Genomic DNA, 21,256 nt, shown 5'->3' with positions numbered 1-21,256 from the left:
ATGTAAGAGTTGGATTGTGAAGAAAGCTGAGCGCTGAAAAATTGATGCTTTTGAACTGTGGTGCTGGAGAAGACTCTTGTGAGTCCCTTGGACTGCAAGGAGATCCAACCAGTCCATTCTAAAGGAGACCAGTCCCGGGTGTTCATTGGAAGGACTGATGCTGAGGCTGAAACTCCAGTACTTTGGCCACCTCATGCGAAGAGCTGACTCATTGGAAAAGACCCTAATTCTGGGAGGGAATGGGGGCAGGAGGAGAAGGGGACGACAGAGAATGAGATGGCTGGATGGCATCACTGACTCGATGCACACGAGTTTGGGTGAAGTCCTGGAGTTGGTGATGGACAGGGAGGCCTGGCGTGCGCAATTCATGGGGTCACAAAGAGTCGGACATGACTGAGGGACTGAACTGAGCTAAACTGAACTGAAAGTATATATGGCTTTGTTGCTGTCTGCTCTCTTCCTCTAATTCTCCTTTTTTATAGCTTGCTGGCTTCTTATCTCAGAAATCCAAATAGGAAAGGCATATGCAGTTAGCATATAGATAAGGTTAGAATACATTAAATTATCATTACTCTTTCACATTTGCTGAGAATCTCATGTCTAGTATGAAGTAATCAACTAACTCAATTGTCTTGCATAATCCCACTGAGACCTCACTTTCTCCCAGGTGTCTTGATAAATCCTAGGTTTTTAAGAAAGATGGCTAGGCCAATTCCCTCCCTCTCCTATGACTCTCTGAGCTTTTGTCATTTCTAAACTTACCTGTGGACAACTTCTTTCACAATTAGATTATAATACCTGCACTCAGATCCAGCGTGTGTGAAATTCCCTGTCCTCAGTGACTTGAATATTGACTCTGAGAAAACTGGCCAGAATTTGAGCCCCAGAAATCTCAGGATGGTCCTCTAAACTTCTAAACTTCTCTGGCTCTTAGGCCTCTAAGCTCTTGAACCCCATGGACCTTTTTCACTCTCACTTCAGCTCTGCACACATGTTTGAATGTCTACCACTGTGTGGTTTCTTTGGGCACTGTAGTTTCCATGCCCCAGATAGGAATTAACATTCCTAACCAATATATATTCTCGGGATTCAGCCATTCCAAACTGATCCTTCAATCCTTCTGGATATCTCTTCAGAAACTTGCTCATGAAAATGCAGTTTGACAAGGACAGTCAAATTCTCTCTTCTTATCCCCTCTTATTCCACTGTTGGGAAGAAAAGCTTTCACTCCATCTCATGCCTGTGAATGTTGTTTCCAATTGTCAAGCCAGGTTCATGAACACTCACCGGGTTTGTTGTTCTTTGTTTCTCTTAGGATTTGTGCATCTGGCTGGAGGAGATGGACCCTGCTCAGGGCGAGTAGAAGTGCATTCTGGAGAAGCCTGGACCCCAGTGTCTGATGGAAACTTCACACTCCCCACTGCCCAGGTCATCTGTGCAGAGCTGGGATGTGGCAAGGCTGTGTCTGTCCTGGGACATATGCCATTCAGAGAGTCCGATGGCCAGGTCTGGGCTGAAGAGTTCAGGTGTGATGGGGGGGAGCCTGAGCTCTGGTCCTGCCCCAGAGTGCCCTGTCCAGGAGGCACATGTCTCCACAGTGGAGCTGCTCAGGTTGTCTGTTCAGGTGAGATGCACATCAGGACTTAACCTCCGTGTATACTCAGTTCAAGCTAAAAAAGAAATCAGATTTTACTGAAATCCTGTCTTTTTCTCTCAGTGTACACAGAAGTCCAGCTTATGAAAAACGGCACCTCTCAATGTGAGGGGCAGGTGGAGATGAAGATTTCTGGACGATGGAGAGCGCTCTGTGCCTCCCACTGGAGTCTGGCCAATGCCAATGTTGTCTGTCGTCAGCTCGGCTGTGGAGTCGCCATCTCCACCCCCAGAGGACCACACTTGATGGAAGGAGGTGATCAGATCTCAACAGCCCAATTTCACTGCTCAGGGGCTGAGTCCTTCCTGTGGAGTTGTCCTGTGACTGCCTTGGGTGGGCCTGACTGTTCCCATGGCAACACAGCCTCTGTGATCTGCTCAGGTAAGAGAGGGAAGGGCTACTATACTTAGGATTCTCATGGAGTGAAATTTCCCCAAAGCAGAGAGTAAGGGAAAACAGGCTTAAAAAGGAAGATATTCTGTAGTGAAATTATTGAACTCAGGTTTCAGCTGCTCATTACTCAAGAATCCAATACTGAGACACAAGCGTGGGATAAAATTAAAGATAGCTTTGTTGAGGAAACCAGCAGTTCTGGGGAGACAGAGGACTAATGTACCAAAGAACTAGCTCCCCCTTGCTGATCAGGGACAAGACTTTTTAAATGGGAATTTCAGGAGTGCACAGGTGGAGGTAGGGGACAGGTTACCTGCAGAAGAGTACAGCTAGCCCTGACAATCATCTTGAAATAGGTCTGATCTGTGTCACCTTTATTGTTTTGAAATACAGTTAATCATCAGTTCTAGTGTTGGTCTGTTCCCATTTCCTTGAGGCCAATTCTTAGAATTGTGCAAGATGAAGAAGATTATGGGCTTCCCTGTTGACTCAGATGGTAAAGAATCTACTTGCAATGCAAGAGACTCAGGTTTGATCCCTGGGTTGGGAAGATCCCCTGGAGAAGGAAATGGCACCCCACTAGTCTGGTCATCATGTAATTTACTTCTACCACCTGGTTGGGATTTCAGCATCTGCAAAACAGCTCAAAGGATATGGCTCAGAATGTTAGCTATAGCCCATGAGGAGGCACTAAAAATACTTGACTTTGTTTAGGGTTAAACTATTATTATTTTATCCGATTTGACTGTTTTCCTTTGTTTCTGAAAAATTTTCATTTCTGTGATTAAATTTATTCTTTGGCTAAGGCTTTTCTACAGACAGAAGCAGGTGCAGGACATGAGGGGGGTCTGTCCTGAGAAGGCTCTGTAAGGTCCTGCTCCATAACCTTCTCATTGTTCACTCATTTTTTCAGGGGAAAGAAGTGCTAAGAAATGCTAAGAAGTGCTATGTCAGGGAAAGAAATGCTTAGATGAATAATATTTTTATGAAACATTATTATTTAAGGATAATAATAGAGAACAAAGTACAAACAGTAAGTGTATGCCTAGGTCATGTTCCCAACCCAGATCCACAAAGAGAACATTCGCAGCACCACAGAATCACTATTGCCTCCCAAGAGCTGTGTCCTCCTCTCCAGGGAAGACTGCTTACCTACGACTTGTACTGCCATAGAATATTTTTTCAGTTTTTGAACTTTATGTATAACCATATAGAATATTTTATTTCGTGTCTAATTTCCCACTCATGATGTTGTTTATGGCAACATTGTATTCAATTTTATTACTATAGAGTATTCCTTTGAATGATCACATGAGCATGCGTTGATCCATTCAACCAGTGGCAGAGATTTCAGTTTGTTGCCAGGTTTTGACTATTACAAATACAGTGGTGCAAATTACCATGACAATGACTTTTGGCATAAATATTTATTATGTTTTTTTGTGTGTAATTCTGTTTTATATTTTTATTTTCTTAATGGTATGGTGTACTTTAATGAGCCAAGTTACTCATCTTAAGTTAATTCATTCACCTTTTTTACTGTACATGTAGTGCTCCTTCAGTCAGTCAGTTCAGTTCAGTCACTCAGTCATGTCCGACTCTTTGCAATCCCATGGACTGCAGCACATCAACCTTCCCTGTCCTTCATCATCTCCCACAGCTTGCTCAAGCTCATATCCATTGAATTGGTGATACCACCCAATCATGTCATCCTCTGTCATCTACTTCTCCTCCTGCCTTCAGAATTTTTCCGCATCAGGGTCTTTTCCATTGAGTCAGTTCTTCCCATCATGTGGCCAAAGTATTAGAGCTTCATCTTCAGCATCAGTCCTTCCAATGAATATTCAGCACTGATTTCCTTTAGGATTGACTGGTTTAATATCCTTGAAGTCCAAGGGACTCTCAAAAGTCTTCTCCAACACCACAGTTCACAAACATCAATTCTTCAGTGCTCAGCTTTCTTTATGGTCCAACTCTCACATCCATACATGACTACTGGAAAAACTATAGCTTTGTTGGACCTTTGTCGGCAAAGTAACGTCTCTGCTTTTTAATATGCTATCTAGGTTTGTCATAGCTTTTCTTCCAAGGAGCAAGTATCTTTTAATTTCATGGCTGCAGTCACCATTTGCAGTGATTTTGGAGTCCAAGAAACTAAAGTCTGTCACTGTTTTCATTGTTTTCCCATCTATTTGCCATGAAATGATGGGACCAGATGCCATGATCTTCCTTTTCTGAATGTTAAGCTTTAAGCCAACATTTTCACTCACCTCTTTCACCTTCATCAAGAGGCTCTTTAGTTCCTCTTCACTTTCTGCCATAAGGATGGTGTCATCTGCATATCTGAGGTTATTCATATGTCTCCCAGCAATCTTGACTCCAGCTTGTGCTTCATCCATCCCGGCATTTCGCATGACGTGTTCTGCATAGAAGTTAAATAATCAGGGTGACAATATACAGGCTTGATGTACTCCTGTCTCAGCTTTGAACAAGTCCCTTGTTCCAGTCCATAGAGCTCCTTATATCCTCCTAGAAAGAACTTTGTCTACTCCAAAATCACAAAAATATTCTCTGAGAGTATCTCACAGAAGTGTAATTACTTTTCTTTTGCATGTAATTATACAGAGCTTCTAGGATTGATAACTGTGTAGGATAAGGGTCAAGTGTCATGTTTTCACATTGGCATCCAGTTGACTCAGAATCTTTTTCTGGAAAGACTATTCCTTACTTCAGTGCCACCTTTGTGATAAACCAAAGGCACATATGTCTGAACACTTCTTTTAGACTATCTCTTCTGTTCCACTGTATCATTTGTCTATCCTTCCACCTGTACCACATTTTCTTAATTATTGTAATTTTATAGTAAATCTTGAACCTTCCCTGGTGGCTCAGATGGTAAAGAATCTGTCTGCAAGGCGGGAGACCTGGGTTTGATCTCTGGGTTGGGAAGATCCCCTGGAGAAGTGCATGGCAACCCACTCCAGTATTCTTGCCTGGAGAGTCCCCATGGAGAGAGGAGCTTGGCGGGCTGTAGTTCATTGGGTCACAAAGAATTGGAAATGACTGAGTGACTAAGCACACATAGTAAGTCTGGGTAACTTTATTTATTTATTTTTTAGGATTGTTGGATTTTATTTATTTATTTTTAAAATATAAATTTATTTATTTTAATTGGAGGTTAATTACTTTACAAGATTGTATTGGTTTTGCCATACATCAACATGAATCCACCACAGGTATACAAGTGTTCCCAATCCTGAACCCCCCTTCCTCCTCCCTCCCCGTACCATCCCTCTGGGTCATCTCAGTGCACCAGTTGTTGCTGTTCTTCCTAACTGCCTTGGTCATTCTTGGTTTTTGTATTTTGTATACATTTTTGAGCTGAGGCTCCAATACTTTGCCACCTGATGTGAAGAGCTGACTCATTAGAAAAGACCCTGATGCTTGGAAAGATTGAAGGCAGGAGGAGAAGGGGACAACAGAAGATGAGATAGTTGGATGGCATCACTGACTCAGTGGACATGAGTTTGGGTAAACTCTGGGAGTTGGTGATGGACAGGGAAGCCTGGCGTGCTGCAGTCCATGGGGTTGCAAAGAGTCAGACATGACTGAGTGACTGAACAACAACATAAATTTTGAATCATCTTGTCATGTTTCACACACACAAAAGCATCAGGGAATTTTATTGAGGTTAGCTTTAATCTGTATATAAATTTGAGAATGGTTTATTTTGACAACATTGAGTCTCCCAATTCATTGGCAAAATATATCCCTTCATTCAGTTTGGTCTTGAATTTCTCTCCGATGTTTTGCACATCTTTACCTAGGTTTTCTCCTAGGCATTTTATGGGTTTGATGTTACTAGTATTTACTTTGGTGAAGGTTTTCTAGGAGTGAATTCTCTCTGAACTTTATCTGGATTCCCCAAATGTTAGGTTAGTATTTTGCTTTAATCCTTCTTTCTTTCTTTCTTTTCTCTCCCTCTCTCTCTCACTCTAGTTTTCTCTGTCTTGCTCTAGCTTTCCCTCTCTCTCCTGCTTTGTCCCTCTCCTGCCCCATTTTCCCCCTGAGTATGTACAATCTTTCTGGATTAAGTTGCAGATAGGATGCTCCTTTATCCCTCCCCCTCCCCAAAAACAACAACAACAAAAAAAAACTTCAGGGAATTTCCTTACATAACCACAGTTTAATCAAATCTTTAGAGATATCAGCCCCAGATAACATCTAAGTGCAACCACATGAGAGACCCCAAAGATAGAACTGCCAAGTTGAGTCTTTCCCAAATTACTGACCAGGAAATTATGATCAACATTTAAAAAAAAATTCCCTCAACTGCTAAGTTTGGGGGGAAACTTTGTTATACAGTATTGTTAACCAGGCACTTACCATGTAACCAGCTTTTCTATATAGAGGAATATTTATCCTCTCATCTTCCATTTTACTATTTCTACTTTATATTGATCTAATGTGCTGATAGATTCATTCTCTAGTTCTTAATTTCAGCTGTTAACTTTTTCAGCTGTCGAATTTTCGTCTGTTTTTGTTATCATTTCTCTGCCAAGACACACATCTTGTTAATTTTTTGTGCAATTTAATCATGGCTATTTAAATTCTCTGTCAGACTATAAAACTCTTAGAGGAAAACATAGGCAGAAGATTCTTTGACGTAAATTGCAACAAGATCTTTTTTGACCAACCTTCTAGAGTGAAGAAAATAAAAACAAAAATAAAGAAATAGGACCCGATTAAACTTAAAAGGTTTTGCATAGCAAAGGAAACCATAAACAGAACAAAAAGACAACTGTCAGAATGGGAGAAAATATTTGCAACTAAAATGAAACAACTAACAAGCGACCGATCTTCAAAATGCACAAACAACTCAATATCAACAAACCAAACAACCCAATTGAAAAATGGGGAAAATACCTAAACAGACGTTTCTCCAGACATACAGATGGCTAACAAATACATGAAAAGATGTTCAATATCACTAATTACTAGAGAGATGCAAAACTGCAGTCAGGTATTACTTCACACCAGTCAGAATGTCTATCGTTAAATCTACAAACAATAAATGCTGGAGAGAATGTGCAGAAAAGGGAATCCTCCTACACATGGCTATGTAAATTGGCACAACTACTATGGAGAACAGTATGGAGGTTCCTCAAAAAACTGAAAATAGAATTATCATATGACTCAGCAATCCCACTCCTGGGCACATACCTGGAGAGAATCATCATTCAAAAAGACACATTCATCCTAATGTTCACTGCAGCACTATTTACAACAGCCAGGACACAGAAGCAACCTAAATGTCCCTCACAGGAGGAATGGATAGAGAAGATGTTGTGCATATATAAAATGGATTATTACTCAGCCATAAAAGAATAAAGTTGTGAAATTTGCAGAGGCATGGATAGACCGAGAGATTGTTATGTTCGGTTTAGTTCAGTTCAGTTGCTTGTCATGTCTGATTGTTTACGACCCCATTGACTGTAGCACAAGAAGGCTCCCTGTCCATCACCAACTCCCGGAGATTACTCAAACTCATGTTGTATGACGCCATGTTGGTGATGCCATGCTGGTGATGCCAACCATCTCATCCTCTGTCGTCCCTTTCTCCTCTCACCTTCAATCTTTCCCAGCATCAGGGTCTTTTTAAATGAGTCAGTTCTTCACATCAGGTGGCCAAAGTACTGGAGCTTCAGCTTCAGCATCAGTCCTTCCAATGAACATTCAGGACTGATTTCCTTTAGGATGGACTCGTTGGATCTCCTTGCAGTCCAAGGGACTCTCAAGAGTCTTCTCCAACACCACAGTTCAAAAGCATCAATTCTTTGGTGCTCAGCTTTCTTTATAGTCCAACTCTCATATCCATACATGATTACTGGAAAAACCATAGCCTTGACTACTAGGACCTTTGTTGGCAAAGTAATATCTCTGCTTTTTAAAATGTTGTCTAGGTTGGTCATAACTTTTCTTCCAAGGAGTAAGCGTCTTTTAATTTCATGACTGCAGTCACCATCTACAGCGATTTTGGAGCTCAAAAAAATAAAGTCAGCCACTGTTTCCACTGTTTCCCCATCTATTTGCCATGAAGTGATGGGACTGGATGCCATGATCTTTGTTTTCTGAATGTTGAGCTTTAAGCCAACTTTTTCACTCTCCTCTTTCACTTTCACCAAGAGGCTCTTTAGTTCCTCTTCACTTTCTGCTATAAGGGTGGTGTCATCTCCATATCTGAGGTTATTGATATTTCTCCCAGAAATCTTGATTCCAGGTTGTGCTTCATCTAGCCCAGCATTTCTCATAATGTACTCTGCATATAAGTTAAATAAGCAGGGTGAAATATACAACCTTGACCTACTCCTTTTCCTGTTTGGAACCAGTCTGTTGTTCCATGTCCAGTTCTAACTGTTGCTTCCTGACCTGCATACAGGTTTCTCAAGAGGCAGGTCAGGTGGTCTGGTATTCCCATCTCTCTTAGAATTTTCCACAGTTTATTGTAATGCACACAGTCAAAGCCTATGGCATAGTCAGTAAAGCAGAAATAGATGTTTTTCTGGAACTCTCTTGCTTTTTCAATGATCTAGCGGATGTTGGCAATTTGATCTCTGGTTCCTCTGCCTTTTCTAAAACCTGCTTGAACATCTGGAAGTTCACGGTTCATGTGATGTTGAAGCCTGGCTTGGATAATTTTGAGCATTACTTTGCTAGTGAGATGAGTGCAATTGTGTGGTAGTTGGAGCATTCTTTGGCATTGTCTTTCTTTGGGACTGGAATGAAAACTGCCCTTTTCCAGTCCTGTGGCCACTGCTGAGTTTTCCAAATTTTCTGGCATATTGCATGCAGCACTTGCACAGCATCATATTTTAGGATTTGAAATAGGATTGTTATGTAGAATGAAGTAAATCATAAAGAGAAAAACAAATACTGTATAACATCACTTATATGTGGAATCTAGAAAAATGGTAGAGATGAACTTACTGCAAAGCAGAAATAGAGACACACCAACATAGAGAACATCATATGGATACTAAGAGGGGAAATGAAGAGTGGGATGAATTGGGACATTGAGATTGACATGTATGACATATAGACACTATTGATGTGCTGTGCTGTGTGCTTAGTCATATCTGACTCTTTGCAACCCCATGGACTGTAGCCCGCCAGGCTCCTCTGTTCATGGGGATTCTCCAGGAATGAATTGTGGAGTGGGTTGCCATGCCCTCCTTCAGGGGATCTTCCCAACCCAAGGATCAAACACAGGTCTCTTGCATTGCAGGCAGATTCTTTACTGCTTCAGCCATCAGACTCAGAAGCCCTACACTATTGATACTAAGTATAAAATAGATATTGCCTGAAGAATCACGTAGACATGGAGCCTGATGGGCTACAATCCATAGTATCACAGAGTCAGATACGACTGAAGTGACTTAGCATGCACGCACACATAAACTTTGCCAACAAAGGTCTACCTAGTCAAGGCTATGGTTTTTCCAGTGGTCATGTATGGATGTGAGAGTTGGACTATAGAGAAAGCTGAGCACCAAAGAATTGATGCTTTTGAACTGTGGTGTTGGAGAAGACTCTTGAGAGTCCCTTGGACTGCAAAGAGATCCAACCAGTCCATCCTAAAGGAAATCAGTCCTGAATGTTCATTGGAAGGACTGATGTTGAAGCTGAAGCTCCAATACTTTGGCCACCTGATGTGAAGAGCTGACTCATTGGAAAAGACACTGATGCTGGGAAGGATTGAGGGCAGGAGGAGAAGGGGACGACAGAGGATGAGATGGTTGGATGGCATCATTGACTTGATGGACATGGGTTTGGGTGAACTCTGGGAGTTGGTGATGGACAGGGAGGCCTGGCGTGCTGCGGTTCATGGGGTCACAAACAGTCGGACACTACTGAGCGACTGAACTGAACACATAAGATAGATAAATAATAACCTATTTTATAGCACAGTGAACTCTACTCAGTGCTCTGTGGTGATGTAAATAGGAAGTAAATCCAAGAAAGAGGGGATATATATACATATATATATACACATACATATATATATATATGTATGTATATATATATATTTCGTTGTTGTTTGGTCGCTGAGTTGTGTCTGACTCTTTTGTGACCTCATGGACTGTAGCCTGCGACACTTCTTTGTCCATAGGATTTCCCAGGCAAGAATACTGGAGTGGGTTGCCATTTCTTTCTCCAGAGGATCTTCCCAACCAGGGATGGAACCCAGTCTCCTATTTGGCAGGCAGATATTTTTACCACTGAATCACCTAGGAAACCCTTACATGTATATATAATGTATTAAATTTGCTGTACAGCAGAAGCTACCACAACGTTGTAAGGCAATTATGCTCAAATAAAAATTAATAAAAATAAATAAACTCTCTGTCAGGTAACTCTAAGAGCCAAATACCCTGGGAAATTTTTTAAATGTTTCTTTTTCCTCTTGTTTTCCATGAGATCTCTTTTATATGTGTTTTTAAAATCAGAAACATTTTAGATAAAAAATTGTACAAAGCCTTCAGAAAGGATTTTGTTTTGCTTCTTCTATTTAGGGGTAGATTAAGGATAGAGCAACTTATTTAACTCATTCTTAGGGCAAAGCTTGGCTTAAAACAGGAATCGTGGCATTGTCACGACCAGGGCTGTTCATAAGGAAAGGGAACACTAAGATTATGGTAACTTTACTGGTATGTTACAGCTTTCATCTCAGCTCCATCACTAGGTCATTATTATTATTTTATTTTGAACTTTTTACTTTGTATTGGGTTTAACCGATTAACAATGTTGTCACAGTTTCAGGTGAACAGGCAGGGACTCAGCCATACATATACATGTATCCATTTCCCCCCAAAGTCCCCTCCCCTCCTAAAAATTATTTTGCTTAACTGAGTTTCCTGTTCTTCAACCTTCCCAACCTTCTAATCATTGCTCTTTTTTCAGGAAACCACACCCAGGTGCTGCCCCAGTGCAACGACTTCCTGTCTCAACCTGCAGGCTCTGCGGCCTCAGAGGAGAGTTCTCCCTACTGCTCAGGTGAGGGTCCCACAGAACAGAAGACCCTTTTCATTCCCCAGGTCAACGCCCCATTGTCCCATTTCTCTCTCCTCAGACAGCAGGCAGCTCCGCCTGGTGGACGGGGGCGGTCCCTGCGCCGGGAGAGTGGAGATCCTTGACCAGGGCTCCTGGGGCACCATCTGTGATGATGACTGGGACCTGGACGATGCCCGTGTGGTGTGCAGGCAGCTGGGCTGTGGAGAAGCCCTCAATGCCACGGGGTCTGCTCACTTCGGGGCAGGATCAGGGCCCATCTGGCTGGACGACCTGAACTGCACAGGAAAGGAGTCCCACGTGTGGAGGTGCCCTTCCCGGGGCTGGGGGCGGCACGACTGCAGACACAAGGAGGACGCCGGGGTCATCTGCTCAGGTCAGCACTCCACACTGTCCACAGGCAGGGTGAGGGGAGGGCCCAAGAGGACGGGGGTCTGAACCCTGAGGGAGAGATGCTGAAAGGACCAGAGAAGGAGGCTTCCTCCCATGGAGCCTGTCTTTCCAGCAGACGTGAAGACGAGGTGCCTTCACTGCCTCGTGCAGCATTTGAGATTCTGGTCCTTTCTCCTCAGTAGTGTTTGCTGGCATAGCCTTTTCTCAGTTTTCCTTGAAATCAGGGCTCACTCTTCTGGTACATATGGTAGAGAAGTCTTAAAGCCAAGGTGCTAGTTTTTTTCCTTTGTAAAAAATTACCACATAGTTAATGGTTTAAAACAACACATTTACTTCCTTACACTTCTGTAGCTTAGATGTCCAGCAGGAATCTCACAGGATGGGGATCAAGGTTTCAGTAGAGTCACATCACCTCTCAGCCTCTGGGAAAGAATCTGTTTCTTGTCTTTTCAAGCTTCTAAAAACTGCCTGCCTGCCTTTGGTCATAACCCCCTTCTGTTCATCATCAGACCAGCAATGCTCCACCTCTCTAACTGTCATACATAATCACATCTCCCTCTAACCAGAACGAGGAAAAGTATTCCACTCTAAAGGATAGTGAGTCTAAGATTGGGATTAGACTGTGCTCAGGTGGTTAATCCATCATATTTCAGGGTAATCTCAAGGTCCTTACCTTAATCACATCTGTAAAGTCCCCTTTGCCAGATAAGGAAACAGTCACAGGTCCATTAGTCTATCTGCCTCCACACTGTCCACATCACACCCCTTTCATACACTCTTTTAGATGTTTTGTCAGGAAGCAGGAGTCAGCTCCCTCTCCCTGCAGGTGTCCCGGTTGGTCTTCCTCAGTTTATATTCACTACATCATGGTGGTAGAAATATTTAGAAAGACAGACACAGATGGACAAAGTCAGATAAAAAGGAGACAGGTTTGACTCTGGTCATCTAGTGGATTTGCTTCCTCAGCTGGGTCAGAGATGAGTGTTCACAAGTTTGGGGAGAGAGGAAAACCCAGAGCTCTGAGTGGGTTTCTCACTGTGTCCTGTCTCCTCCCTTTCAATCTCAGAGTTCCTGGCCCTCAGGATGGTGAGCGAGGACCAGCAGTGTGCTGGGTGGCTGGAGGTTTTCTACAACGGGACCTGGGGCAGTGTCTGCCGCAGCCCCATGGAAGATATCACTGTGTCCGTGATCTGCAGACAGCTTGGATGTGGGGACAGTGGAAGTCTCAACACCTCTGTTGGTCTCAGGGAAGGTTCTAGACCCCGGTGGGTAGATTTAATTCAGTGTCGGAAAATGGATACCTCTCTCTGGCAGTGTCCTTCTGGCCCATGGAAATACAGTTCATGCTCTCCAAAGGAGGAAGCCTACATCTCATGTGCAGGTGACTTATGTCTATTTCTGTGTCTTTCCCAACCCTGTAGGATGTTGTTAGTGAGATTTGATATTTTAAAATCTAAGTGATGGATTTAAGTTGAGTTTATAAAATGAAGTTTGGATGGAGCTTATTTAATCTACATGTTGCAAACTTGATTTATTAAAAATTTTTAATTGATGTAATTGATACAGCATTAAATTTTTTGCTGTGTGCAACATAATGCTTGTATGTTTGTGTGTATTGATAAATGATCACTACAGTAAGTCTAGTTATATCTATATATATGAATCCATATATATAGATCCATATATATAGTTAAAAATTTTTCTTACATGATGAGAATGTTTAGGATGTATTTTCTTGCCATCTTTCAAATAGACAATACAGTATTCCCTATAGTCACCATGCTGTATGTTATATCTCTTCACCTATTAATTTTATAATTCAAATTTATACCTTTTATTACCTTTGCCCATACCAAATCCCCCACCTCTGGCAGCCACCAACTAGTCAGCATCTCTGAACTTGTTTTTGTTTTAATATTACACATATAATGAGATTATATGGTATTTTTCTTTCTCTGACTGATTTGTTTTACTTAGCATAATGCCCTTGAGGTCCATCCATGTCGTTGAAACTGGCAAGATTTTCTTCTTTTTTATGGGTGGATATAAATCTATATTACATTTTATTTATCCATTCATCAGTGAAGACTTACATTGTTTGTCTCATATATATTGCTATAAAATACTAAAAGGTAATACTGTTAAAGTGCTGCAGTCAATACTTCAGCAAATTTGGAAGATTCATCACTGGCCACAGGACTGGAGAAGTTCAGTTTTCATTTCAATCTCAAAGAAGGGCAATGTCAACGAATGGTCAAACTACCTCACAACTGTGCTCATTTCACAGACTAGCAAGGTTATGCTCAAAATCTTTCAAGCTAGGCTTCAGCAGTAAGTGAACTGAGAACTTCCAAGATGTACAAGCTGGGTTTAGAAAAGGCAGAGAAACCAGAGATCAAACTGCCAACATTTGTTGGATCATAGAGTAAGCCAGAGAATTCCAGAAAAACATCTGCTTCATTGACTACATAAAACCTTTGACCATGTGGATCACAATGAACTGTGGAAAATTCTTAAAGAGATGAAAATACCAGGGCACCATACCTGCCTCCTGAGAAACCTGTATGCAGATCAAAAAGCAGCAGTTGGAACGGGACATGAAACAACCGACTGGTTCCAAATTGGGAAAAGAGTTCGTCAAGGCTGTATATTGTCACCCTGTTTATTTAACTTATATACAGAGAACATCATAGACATCAAAGGAAATGCCAGGCTGGATGAATCACAAGCTGGAATCAAGATTGCTGTGAGAAATATCAACAACCTCAGATACACAGATGATACCACTCTAATGGCAGAAAGTGAAGAGGAACTAAAGAGCCTCTCATTGAGGGTGAAAGAGGAGAGTGAAAAAGCTGGCTTACAGCTCAACATTCTAAAACCTAAGATCATCAGCACTTCATGGCAAATAAAAGGGGAGAAAGTGGAAACACTGACAGATTTTCTTTCTTGGACTCCCAAATCATTGCTGACAGTGACTACAGCCATGGATTAAAAGAGGCTTGCTGCTCTGTGACAAACCTAGACAGAGTATTAAAAAGCAGAGACATCACTTTGCTGACAAAGGTCCATATGGTCAAAGCTATATTTTTTCCAGTAGTCAAATCTGGACGTGAGATCCAGGTTATAGAAGAAGCTAAAGAGAGTTGATTCTTTTGAATTGTGGTGCTTGGATGTCACAATTGAATTGAGAGTCCTTTGGGCAGCAAGGAGATCAAACCAATCAATCCTAAAGGAAATCAACCCTGAATAGTCATTGGAAGGACTGATGCTGAAGCTGAAGCTCCAGTACTTTGGCCACCTGATGAGAAGAGCTGACTCATTGGAACAGACCCTGATGCTGGAAAAGATTGAAGGCAAAAGAAGGGGGCCACAGAGGATGAGATAGTTAGATAGCATCACCAGTTCAGGGGACATGAATTTGAGCAAACTTTGGGAGTTAGTGAAGGACAGAGGAGCCTGGCATGCTGCAGTCCATGGGGTTGCAAAGAGTCAGACACAACCTAGCAACTCAACATATGTTGCTGCAGTGAACATTGGGTTTTCAAGTTAGTGTTTTTGTTTCCTTCAGATAAATACCCCAAAGTGAAATTCCTAAATCATATGGCAGTTCTATTTTTAATTTTTGATGCACCTCAGTACTGTTTCCATAGGGGCTGCATCAACTTACATTCCCTCTAACTGTGCAAAAGCTTTCCTGTGTCTTCACATTCTCCTCAACTCCTGTTAGTTCTTCTTTTGGATAAAAGCCTTTCTAGAGGATATGAGGTCATATCTCATTGTGGAATTGATTTGTATTTTCTGATGATTAATAATGTTGAGCACATTTTCATGTATCTATTGGCAAGTTGTATGTATTCTTAAAAAAAATGTCTATTCAGGTTCTCTGCCCATTTAAAAAAAATCAGACTGTTTTTTGCTACTGAGTTGTATGAGTCCCTAGTGTATTTTGGATAATAATCCTTACCAGAAATATAATATGCAAATATTTTCTCCCATTCCATAGGTTGCTTTTTCACTTTGTTGATGGTTTCCTTAATTGGGCAGAAGCTTTTTAGCCTTATGTCATCACAACTGCTTGTTTTTACTCTTGTTCCCTTTGCTTTTGGTGTCAGATCCAAAAAATCATCACAAAGACTGGTGTAAAGGATTTTATTTTCTGTTTTTTCTTGTAGAAATTTTATGGCTTCAGGACTTGTGATCAAGTCTTTAATCTATTTTGAGTTAATTTTTGTGAATGGTGTAAGATAGTGGTCCAGTTTCATTTTTTGCATGTGGCTGTCCAGTGTTCCCAATGCCATTTACTGAAAAAACTGTCCTTTTCCCAGTGTGTATTCTTGGCTTCTTTGTCAAAAATTAATTGACCATAGAAATGTGGGTTTATTTATGGACTCTCTATTCTATTCCATTGATCTCTGTGTTCATTTTTATACCAAAGACATACTGTTTTTATTAATTTAGCTTTGTAATATAGTTTAAAATCAGGAAGCATGACACCTCTAGCTTTGTTATTCTTTCTCAAGATTGCTTTGGTATTGAGCGTCTTTTGTGGTTCCATGCAAATTTTAGGATTGTTTCTTCTGTATCTGTGAAAATTTCCATTGAATTTTGATAAGAATTGCAGTGAATCTGTAGATTGCTTTGGGTAGTATGGGCATATTAATAATATTAGATCTTCCAATCCATGAGCACAGAATATCTTTCCATTTATTTGAGTCATCTTCAGTATCTTTCATCAATGTGTTTATAGTTTTCAGTGTACATGTCTTTCACATCCTTGGTTAAATTTATTCCTAGACATTTTATTCATTTTCATGCAAATGTAAATAGAATTGTTTTCTCAGTTTCTCTTATAGCAGTTTGTTGTTAGTGTAAAGAAATGCATATGATTTTTGTATACAGATTTTTCTTCTGCAACTTTACTGAGTGTATTAGTTCTCATATTTTTGCTGAAGTCTTTAGTGTTTTCTACATATAATATCATGTAAGGGGATTTCTTTCCTCATGACTCTGATGGTAAAGAATCTGTCTGCAATGCAAGAGACCCGGGTTCAGTCCCTGGGTCAGGAAGATCCCCTGGAGGAGGGAATGGCAACCCACTCCAGTATTCTTGCCTGGAGAATCCCAATGGACAGAGGAGCCTGGCAGGCTGCAGTCCTTGGGGTTGTGAAGAGTCAGACACGACTGAGTGACTAACACTTTCACTTTTCAATCTGAAAATAGTGTCAGTTTTGCCTCTTCCTTTCAGATTTGGATGTCTTGAGTTTCTTTTTATTGCCTGATGGATCTGGATAGGACTACCAAAACTAAGTTGAATAAAAGTGGTGAGAGTAGACATTTTTGTTTTGTGTCTAATTTCAGAGGAAAAGCTTTTGGTTTTTTACAGTCAAGTATGATGTTAGCTGTGTACTTTTCATATGGCCTTAATTATGTTGAGATGCAATCCTTCTATACCTACTTAGTAAAAGAGTTTTTACTGTAAGTGGATGTTGAATTTGTCAAACACTTTTTCTGTATCCTTTGAGGATATGATTTTTACCTTCATTTTGTTTATTTGGTATATCACATTGATTAATTTGTGAATGTCAAACTATCCTTGTATCCTTGCAACAAATATCACTTGATCATGGTGTATGATTCTTTTAGTGTATTCTCAAATTCAGTTTTCTAGTATTTTGTTGACGATTTTTTCACCTGTATTTATCAGAGTATTAGCCCGTAATTTTCTTTTCTCATGGTGTCCTTATCTGGCTTTGGTATCAGACTGATGTTGGATTCATAAAATGAATTTGGAAGTGTTCTTTTCTTCTGTTTTTGGAAGAGTTTGAGAAGGCTCCACCACTAAATACTGTTACATTGGGGATGAGATTTCAGCAGTAAATTTTGAATGAAATAAATAAATGTTTGCGAGGGCAACAAATAGTCAAACCATAGCATCTTATTCCTTCAACATTTCTCTCTCTGTTTCTCTCTCTCCTTCCCTCCCCCTCCACATACACAAACACACACACCCCATTCAGGTGCACCTTGAAGGGTATGCTGGATGTTGCCTAAAACCCATAGCTAAGAGAATGTGGGATCAGATACTTTAAAAGCAGAGGCTCACTCCCTTCCTTGCCTCTCTTTGCTCATCTCTTTGTCTTTTTCATTTGAAAGCCAAAGAGGCATTAAACTATGAGACCTTTTATTGATGATATTTTCCCTACAGTTAAACCTTGTGAATTGAGAGGTGGTAAAGTCTTTGACCATGAAAATGAGCAACCCGCTCACAGAGGTCCTGCCATCATTTTCTCAGAGGTTCTCTGCATAGAGTGGGTAGGAGTTTTGAAAGGATGATCTGGAAAGAATATATAAATATTGATACTTTATGACAGGTACTATTTACCCTTCTGTTTTATTGAATTTATATTTATTTCTCTCAGCTTCAATTCTTTTGTATATATTTTCAGTCTTTTGTTTATTATTTCTGCATCTTCTCAATACAAATTTTTCTCAGTAGGCTTTTTCTTTTTCCATTCCCCCATCACTTTTCCCCTGTACCATCACTTTTCCCCTGTAGTTTTTTTTCAAGATTATAATAGATTTTTATTTTTATTTTTTTAAATATAAATTTATTTATTTTAATTGGAGGTTAATTACTTTACAATATTGTATTGGTTTTGCCATACATCAACATGAATCCGCCACAGATATATCAATAGGCTTTTTTTAACTATTGCAAGCATTTCTGGCTTACTCAGTGTGTACATATATGTGTCCATATATCTTCTCAGAATTCTACTAAGTCTTTCCTGTATACTTCCTTTTTAAGAGATTCCTAACCAACACTATGGGCTTTTCTGGTGGCTCAGACAGCAAAGAAACTGCCTGCAGTGCAGGAGACCTGGGTTTGATCCCTGGGTAGGGAAGATCCAGTGGAGAAGTGAATAGCAATCCACTCCAGCATGTTTGTCTGGAAAATCCTACGGACAGAGGAGCCTGGTGGGCTGCAGTCCACAGGGTCACAAAGAGTTGGACATGACTGAGTGACTAACACACACACACACATAACCAACACTACATTGTGGAGCAATTATCTTCCAATTAAAAATAAATTTAGAAAAGAGAGTTTCCTTTTACAACAGTAGTCTTCACTTGCCCACTTGTCACACTGAATAATAGGTAAGAGTAGTTTATAATCTATCTAATAATTTTCCATTAAAATTATGTATATGAGATTTTGAATATAAATTGACTCTGTGCTTCTGGACTGATTATTTTTAATATGAACTATTATCATAGACTGTTACCATTAATTTATATTTAGTTTACTATTTCACTGATTAGTATGAATTTAAAAAAAAGAAATTTTATTTCACTGAATTTTATTTGTCTATTCATTCATATAATAAATATTTATCAAGCCCCTCTCTAGGTATTTCGAAATGGCTTTCCATAGATATTTGTTGAATGAGTGCATACAATGAGCAGGCACTGTCCTAATAGCAGAAACATGGCACATATAAGATGTACAAGGTCCTTCTTCTAATGGAACTTTCATTCAGAGGGGTGTGTGTACACTCGTAGATGTCTGTGTTTATATTTGCTGTGGGGTGTGAAGACTGATAAACAAGTAAATATTTAAAGTCATTTCAGCTGGTGATCAGATGCAGTGAATGTTTCAGCCCAGGAGATAATGACTCTGTGTTTTCACATGTCATTTGCACTGAGCCATGGACCTTAGATAATCTTATGTGGGGACAGGAACACCCTCAGCTATTCCTGATCCATTGTTTTCCTGTTGTGTGCAGGAAGAAGACCCAAGAGCTGTCCAACTGCTGCCGCCTGCACAGGTACGTCGGCCCCGCCCCATTCCGTGTGGCTCCCAGGGGCTCCTTCGTCCCATAAGGGCAGTCACAGGAGGGGCTGCTGCCTTTTCAGACAGAGAGAAGCTCCGCCTCAGGGGAGGAGACAGCGAGTGCTCAGGGCGGGTGGAGGTGTGGCACAGCGGCTCCTGGGGCACCGTGTGCGATGACTCCTGGAGCCTGGCAGAGGCTGAGGTGGTGTGTCAGCAGCTGGGCTGTGGCCAGGCCCTGGAAGCCGTGCGGTCTGCAGCATTTGGCCCTGGAAATGGGAGCATCTGGCTGGACGAGGTGCAGTGCGGGGGCCGGGAGTCCTCCCTGTGGGACTGTGTTGCGGAGCCCTGGGGGCAGAGCGACTGCAAGCACGAGGAGGATGCTGGTGTGAGGTGCTCTGGTGAGTGAGGGGCTCGGGGTCCGCCCTGGGTGACCTGGGGCAGCGCAGGGGCACTGGGCTGGGCCGGGCGTGGTGGGGAGTGTGTGTTCAGACATCCCGGGTGCTGGGGCTCTGATCTAGGATGAGGGAGCTGGGAGGCCTGGACATTGATGCTGTGGAGACTGAGAGGGGTGATTTCAGGCTCAGGAGGGAAAAATGGGTTGCCCTGTATTCTGGCCAATTCTTCTTCCCCACACTACTGTTTTTCTCTTTAGGTGTAAGGACAACATTGCCCACGACCACAGCAGGTACTGTGATCCATCCACGGGCAGGAGAGAATACTCAAATACTGGGCACCTATTCTGTGGGCCCTCTGACAACTCAGAAGAGGAAAGAGTCTGAGGAGCCATGGCTGTTGGGGAGGAGCCAGGGCATTACACTGGGGAAATCCCCTGCCTTGATGTCCAGGGTCAAATGTTTTCATGCCCGGGGTCCAAGGAAGTCTGGTTTCCTTGTTGTAGAATCTAAGGATTTCCCACCTGCCCTTGAGTGTTTCTCCTCATCAGAGAGGTGCAAGTCCCTGGACTGTTTGATGCTCTGTCTCCTGAAGCCCAAGGAGAAGGGATGAGCTGGGTCCTGAGAGGCTGTCTCGGCAGGGCAGCTCCCTGACAATCCCCATCTCTGCCTCGGGGCCACACTGGCCAGAGTGGAGTTGACTTGTCTCAGGACGAGACCCGGAGGAGCCCTGACAGTATGAGGCTGAGACGCCATTGTCCGGAGCTCCTGAAAATGCTGACACAGGAGATTTCTCTGTGCCCAAGACTATCTCCAGCCCTTTTTCCTGTTCTCCTTAGGGACCAGAACAACCTCAAATTCTCTCCCTGGCATCTTCTCCCTGCCTGGGGTTCTCTGCCTTATCCTGGGGTCGCTTCTCTTCCTGGTCCTCGTCATCCTGGTGACTCAGCTACTCAGATGGAGAGCAGAGCGCAGAGGTGGGCTGCAGGGGGAACTGGGGACCAGGGAGAGTGTGTGGAGGCAGGAGATGGGGCAGGTATGAGGAGGGGAACCTGGGCCAGGTACTGTTCAGAGTTGTAGACTCCATGTGCTCCGTGCTGAGCTCTAAGGGCTGAGTAGACAGAGGTTCTTAGGACTGGGGTGTGAACTCTCATAAGTCATGGCCTCTTCTGTGTGACCAGACAGAGTTGGCACTGAGCTGTAATCAGGGTCAGATGAGGGAGAAGGTGCTGACATGGTGCATGGGGTAGGAGATGATGCTGAGGTCCTGGCAGCCCCATGTGAGCGCTAGGGAGATGAAGGTGGGCTGGCTGGATCAGGGTATCTGGGAAAGCTTCTCTGACCTGCTGGGGGATCTCTCAGCCTTATCCAGCTATGAAGATGCTCTTGCTGAAGCTGTGTATGAGGAGCTCGATTACCTTCTGACACAGAAGGAAGGTCTGGGCAGCCCAGGTGAGTGTCTCTGCCCTCCTGGGATCTCTGGTTGTCACCACCCACTGGCTGTGCACATCTTCTCAG

The 21,256-nt window shown here is 42.1% G+C and overlaps 1 protein-coding gene and 1 long non-coding RNA gene across 2 annotated transcripts in view; one reads left to right on the top strand and one right to left on the bottom strand.

Moving 5' to 3' along the window:
* LOC147372847 (antigen WC1.1) overlaps positions 1-21,256 on the top strand; it is a 64,812-nt gene that overhangs the window by 39,358 nt on the left and 4,198 nt on the right. The window contains exons 9-18 of the mRNA XM_086402116.1: positions 1,316-1,624; positions 1,718-2,035; positions 11,009-11,101; positions 11,178-11,492; positions 12,576-12,890; positions 19,300-19,341; positions 19,430-19,744; positions 19,999-20,031; positions 20,578-20,715; positions 21,101-21,190. Coding sequence (XP_086258242.1) covers positions 1,316-1,624; positions 1,718-2,035; positions 11,009-11,101; positions 11,178-11,492; positions 12,576-12,890; positions 19,300-19,341; positions 19,430-19,744; positions 19,999-20,031; positions 20,578-20,715; positions 21,101-21,190 — 1,968 coding nt within the window. The remainder of the gene's footprint in view (positions 1-1,315; positions 1,625-1,717; positions 2,036-11,008; positions 11,102-11,177; positions 11,493-12,575; positions 12,891-19,299; positions 19,342-19,429; positions 19,745-19,998; positions 20,032-20,577; positions 20,716-21,100; positions 21,191-21,256) is intronic.
* On the bottom strand, positions 10,788-12,368 carry LOC147372848 (uncharacterized). Its single transcript, XR_015164325.1, has 2 exons — positions 12,183-12,368; positions 10,788-11,793 (listed from the first exon to the last, which is right to left on the bottom strand). It is a non-coding gene; the product is annotated as an uncharacterized LOC147372848 (long non-coding RNA).

This window comes from Bos grunniens, chromosome 5, assembly GCF_055505025.1.
Source record: "Bos grunniens cultivar Pamir isolate PY7600 chromosome 5, Bosgru_T2T1.0, whole genome shotgun sequence".
In the NCBI taxonomy this organism is placed as follows: domain Eukaryota; kingdom Metazoa; phylum Chordata; class Mammalia; order Artiodactyla; family Bovidae; genus Bos; species Bos grunniens.
Note: the sequence above shows the minus strand (reverse complement) of the source record. Positions and strands in the feature narration are given on the sequence as shown.